General features: G+C 38.7%; 1 protein-coding gene across 1 annotated transcript in view; it reads right to left on the reverse strand.

Moving 5' to 3' along the window:
• The window catches only part of LOC119418191 (sphingosine-1-phosphate phosphatase 1), a 7,813-nt gene extending 3,701 nt beyond the window's left edge, over positions 1-4,112 (reverse strand). The window contains exons 1-2 of the mRNA XM_037685447.1: positions 3,430-4,112; positions 820-909 (exon numbers count right to left, since the gene is read on the reverse strand). Coding sequence (XP_037541375.1) covers positions 820-909; positions 3,430-4,092 — 753 coding nt within the window. The 5' untranslated portion in view covers positions 4,093-4,112. The remainder of the gene's footprint in view (positions 1-819; positions 910-3,429) is intronic.
• Positions 4,113-6,097: the final 1,985 nt, after the last annotated feature.

The raw sequence follows: 6,097 nt of genomic DNA on the forward strand, positions 1-6,097 counted from the left end.
ATAGATAGATAGATAGATAGATAGATAGATAGATAGATAGATAGATACATACATACATAACAGGTGTTTTAAACCCTTCCCCCACTCTTGCAATATTCTAAACAATGTTTCTAAACTCTCTAAGAGCACAGAATGTCATGATTTCCCTCTGTGCCTCAGCTGCTCTCAGCCAAGTTGTTCTTGGCCACGCCCACTTCTCCGCTCTGCACGAGAACAGCTGATTCGCTTTTCAGCTACAGCAGCAAGCTTAACCTGCAGTGTGGGCTGCACAAAGGTGCAGCAGGTGTTAAATAATTTAAAATAATTTATTTTAAAAAAAACTCTATGCCGATCATGTGGTTCATACGTCAATCAGCCAATTGCGTGTCGTGGCCAATCTTATTTTGAAAAAACGCGATAGAGGAGTCCGTGATAAACAAACCGCGAAGGAGCGAGGGACTATTGTATAAGCAAAACTAATTTGTACCAAACTCAAAGAAAAAACTAAGGATTATAAATAGCAAACATTTTTGAAAAATTTCACAGAATTATAATTTTTACTTTGTTTATTCAAATAAAGACCTGTGGGAAGTTGTGCCTACTGCAGAAAGGATTGTTTAGAAAAACCATCATATTTTATTTAGGTTAGGTTATGAGAGAAGCGAACACTGAAACTCACGGCCACGTTTTCTTTATTTTACCCTCAACAGTTTAAAAACAATGACTACAGTATAAGAACCAATCTGGAACATAAAGTCCAAGTGCAGCGTCATAGCATAAAAAATTTCAATTTACTTTGTACTTATGAAGATGTTTTTATTTATTATTTAATCTGCTTACCAGAACAGAGTGCATACCCATGTAGACTCGGCTCACGCAGACCAGGACACTCCAGCTGAGAGCCACACAAAAGCCAAAGAAGAAAGGATACTGCAAAGAACAACACAAGTTACAACATGTCTAAGGAAATCCTAGTCTTTATAAATGCAAACATAAAGATGAAGGGTTTGAGCATCATCAGAGCAGTTGTTTTCTAGTTTTCTGATGACATAAACAAGAGTTTAAAAAAACGACTGTAAACTTCAGATATATGTTGAATAACCATATGTATTGGGTGAAATGTCTCCAGCCTTGCTTGTTGTGTCAGACTGATCTTTGACTCTGCACTGCATTAAAACTAAAGCTAACATCAGCATGAAACTACGACAACGCTGCATGATCATCATCTCAGGATTTGCTGAGTGGCATCAAGACAAACCGACAATAGGATAACATGTAAATAACTAGTGTCAAGCACAGGTCCTGATAAAAACTCTGGATTTTAAAAAGCAGGGTGACAAAATTTAAGTCCAAGAGAGGCTTTCAAGGGTTGCTGAGAAACTGACGGTGGTGGTGCTTGACATTATATCATATAATCAATATTCAATATAGTTCATTCAATGGAAACCTTGAATATCTGTATGAATTTTACAAGAATCTGTTGCTGTGAATAAAGATGGTGGACTGATGGATTATCCTCGAGCCACCCGTGTAATATATTTTTTTCCCCTCCAAGTTATTCCCACTTTTTTAACATCGGCTATGACACTGCAGGGAGCACGGTGAAGCCAACACAGCTGAGGCAGATCTGATCAGTTTGGAGCTCTGCGACAAAATTCAAGTTCAGGAGTTCTTCCTTCCTGCTGTTCATCTCTATCACTGGTTTTCTGCACGTGATTTCTATGTTTCCGTCTAAACACGGTGATCTTTCTGCATCTGTTCTTCTTTTTGCTTCTCTTTTTATGTCTGCCACGAACCTTACCACCATGTCGGACAACTTCTGCTTTCATCAGTCTCTTTCCTGGAGGATCTTTGAAATGATCAGGAGGTTATATCAAAATAAGCGTGCATGTTGGCAAGAAGCAGCAGTGCAGAAGTACTGTTATGAAACCACTTAAAATATTTCCCATTTTAATCTGACAATTATTTTTAAAACTAAATCTAATTATTACAAGAGATAAATATGTAAATAAAATATTTTGCTTCAACGATCAATTATTTAATCAAATGTTTATCCATGTTACTTTACAACATTCTGAAGAGATTTTCAACTTCAGCAGTTCTTTGAACAAGACCATGCAGCCAAAGATAAGCATTCCTGGTACTGAAACAGACTTCCCATTCTAAGAAAATCAAACTTTCTCTTTCCTGTTGTCTCATTGAAAACATGAAATGGTGAATATTTGCTTGTTTAGAACAGCATCGCTACACCTCCTTGCCTCACCCTGTTGGTAACACATGTTGTTTTGTACAAGCAAGTTTTAATTTCAGGTTTAACTACAGTTGTTCTTTTGGCACCGAAGATAAGCATGGATTTGGCTATTTTATTTTAATCAACCAAACCTTCTGACAGGCCCTGAAGAGAAAAACAAAACTCCCATGCTGCACTTTTCATTCTTTATTAAATACAGCGCCATGTGTTTATTCAAACATGTTTTAAAGCAAAATCTGTAACCACAGGAGCCGACTAATATCCTGTAAAAAATATATATATTGCATCTTTGTAAACATGGATACATACTCTTTACTGGTTGTGTAATTACAGTTCCAGTGGAAATATAAGAGTCAGTTCTTACTGCAGTGAAACTTAAAAAGAAAATTAGCTTCATGTGGCTGAAGGAGGAGACAGATCCCTGATCAGTTATGTGAAAAAGCTAAAGTAAAAACCTCATTGTAGTTAATGCTGCAAATATATTTGTCCCGGTAATGAGACGCATCCAAAGAGAAACATTTCTCAACTATTTTTTTTTTTTGGTAAATCTGCTGTTTTGTGATCAAGGCACATGAGTTGACAATTATTGTTTAAAAAAAAATCCATTCTGGATCAGTTTTCCAGCAGCAGATTCTGGTAGATGACAGGAAGAGGAAGTGATCTGATGAAGCCAACCCTGAATTTTGATGTTTACTTTCTGTTTGAAAAACGTTTCTTTCCGGCAGCTCATCCTGTGATTTTCTGTAGCTGTAGTTTTAAAAGTTTATTCTTTGTTGTGCTTTTCTATATTTTGAGCACGTGCCTCTGTTTGGGTCTTTGTTTCTCTTAATGTGACATGTCACTGTTTCCCTATCTCTGTTGCTGGTTGAAGCAGATGGACGCTTGTCCTGAGCCTGGTTCTGCTGGAGGTTTCTTCCTCATGAGGGCGTTTTTCTTTTCCACTGTTGCCTTCATGCTTTTACAAAAGATGAGAGTCTGCAATGAAGTTAGACTCATAGCGGTCCGCTCCTCAGATAATGTTATTAACTTACTTTTTATGAATGTTTCGGAGCAGTGCCCTTCTGCTGTGACTTGGTACTATATAAAAAAACTGAATTGAATGATGGCCCTAAAGTATTAAAGTGATAAGCTTCACTCTTTGTCACCATTTGTGCTTTTTATTTTTCATGCAGCCAGCTTGGTGTTTTAAACCGACTCACCTGCCACCGTCCGTAGGTCAGCATGAAGAGACAGAAAGGGATGGCTGTCCCTGTCATGGCGTGTGTGGAGGGCATGCTGTACTCCGAGTTGTAGAAGACCTCCACCTTCACCACAGGAGGGGAGGCCGGTCGGGACCAGCGGATCATGTCCTTGGTGGACTGTCCCACAAACAGGTTCCAGGCCCAGACCACGATGAGCCTCCTGCTGACCAGGGCGTCGATGTTCCAGAAGAGGAAGGGGAAGAAGACGATGAAGAACATCTCGTTGCCCAGCTCTGTCCCAAACGTGAAGAGATAGAAGAGGAACTTGTTGTGGATCAGGAACTCCTGACCCACATCCCCGGTCAGGGAGTTCCTCCGGAGGGGTTTAGCTCTGGTGGACTCAGCCGGAGATGCATCATCAGGCCTGGAGTCGTCCTCCTGCATCCCGTTAACCTGCGGTACGGCTGCATCTCCATTCCCCACGCCTTCATTCGAGCTCTGTCCGCCGTGCTGGACCCTCCTCCGCAGCCCTGGACCGTCCGGGTCCAGCCGTCCACCGTCCGGCTCGGTCCGTTTCTCCGGAAATGTTCCTTTTACACCACAGAGTCTCTGAAACCTCGCCACATGGCAGGGGTCTTGGAGATAATTGCACATTTGTACAAACTTATTCACGGTCGCCATGTTTAGCAAAAATATCCACCTTTTTGTTAAATGTACTATTTCAACTATTTCCTGTCGCAGTAAACACGAACATCATCGAGGAACTAGCTAAGCAGAAGTGTAGCTCCTCCGATTCATTCCTCCACACAACTCTGCAGGTCGGAGCACAACTTCTCTAATATCTGCAGTCCGCATTTAAAATACCGACCTTGAGCAGTGGCGTGGTCGTATCGGACGGAAACATCCAAAGTCCGTTACAGTTAACCATTACTCCTCCATTAGAAGAGCTAATTCATACAAGCGACAACTGCGTCAGACCGCTAACCGCTTTCCCCAGACGCTTTCTTCTTCTACGGTTTAAAAAAAAAAAAGTTGTCCGTACTGTTAATGTTCAGAATTGTTGAACGCCTCCCCCTAGTGGCTGTTAAAGAAACTACATGAGTTTATAAATAATACAAAATAAAATAAAGTAAAATAAAACCAAATTATCACATCATATCGACAGATTCTCTAAAGCATATTTCCTTATTTCATTCACCCAGTAAAATGAACATTTACAGAATTTGTCATTTGTCTTTTTCACAGTCAGCATTTAATCTGAAGAAGTCTGAAGAAGTCTTTTGGATAAAAGACAAAACGTTTCACCGAAGAAGAATCTATCCAGATGACCTGACTCAACCTTGTTACATTTTTCTACCTGGATTATTGAGCATGCATCAGGACAGCCAGCATTTAAGTTTTCTCAAACATCATTCCTCCAGCACAAACCCATTACTTTTACAAATAGTGTGTTTTAGGACTTTCAGCTTCAGAAATGCACAAATACCTGTTTACAATGTGCATTGTGAATCACTGAACTTGTTTTTTTTACTAGGAGAAACATCTTTCACAAATGTATAATGTAGTTCTTCATTAGGTGCAACACAGCCTCTGACATATTCATTTGTATGCAGATAAAATTAGGACTACAATGTAAAAAAATCTAATATGAAAAAAAATTAAAAAACTATAATGAACGTGTTTTATTACAATAACTTTTACATTAATAAAACTTCAAAGCTCACAAAACTACCGTAATAGAAATAAAATAAACTATTGATATAAAAGTTGTCAACAATGCTGTGAGAAGTGTTGCTGTTGAAAAGGTTTCCCAACTAAACATCTTAAACTGTGTGGCATGTTTATTTGTTTACTGAAATAAATGTATGATCAGTTTCTGTTTGTATAAAGTTAGAAATAATAAATCGAACTGCACTGCAGGAAGTTGGGAGTTCCCTTCAAAATAAAATTCAGTAGTAGGTGAATTCCAAAGTGTTTGAGAGCTGCATTTTTTTTTCTTCTCACAAATAATAAAGATCAACAATAAAAACAATAGAAGTGGTGTTTCTGGCTCTCTAACCACATAAAAACAACCGATAATTAGAAATCATAAAAATGTTGCACCCATCATCCTCAGGTGGGCAGATGCTTACTCTGTTGTAGTGGACATCTTAACATAAGCACATTAGTTTTAAAGACCTGCGTTATTTATGCATGCAGTGTCCTTGCAGGGTTTATCACATGCTGGTTGTTTGTTTTATTTTGTAACAAATAGGTGAAGTAGTGACATTTCTAGGTGCGTTAAAGGGATGATGCAGGTAGTGCTGCAGCCACAGGTGAGGCAATTCAAGACTAATTGAGAAAATAAAATAAAAAAACATATACATACCAACTAAAGTTGAAAAGTGAAATAAAATGAATAGATAACTGCTCAAACTTAAATGCTGCATCAGCTTCATTTACCATCAACCTAAGTGAGCACTGAAGCTTTTGAGTTGACTGAATTCAAAAAACGTTTGTTCCTACATAGATCATCCAAACATAGTTCCTACACAGACTGAAATGCTCGATGATTAAAGTGTTTTTTTTTTTTAGGAATTAAAAACCAACATTGACTCTCTGCTCCAAGATGAATTTTTTATTTTAGGATGATGCTTTTATTTTGGTAACCCGCCCACTCGGACCCGCTGGAAGCGCTGCTGGAGTC

This window comes from Nematolebias whitei, chromosome 12, assembly GCF_014905685.2.
Source record: "Nematolebias whitei isolate Nwh7 chromosome 12, NemWhi1, whole genome shotgun sequence".
In the NCBI taxonomy this organism is placed as follows: Eukaryota; Metazoa; Chordata; class Actinopteri; order Cyprinodontiformes; family Rivulidae; genus Nematolebias; species Nematolebias whitei.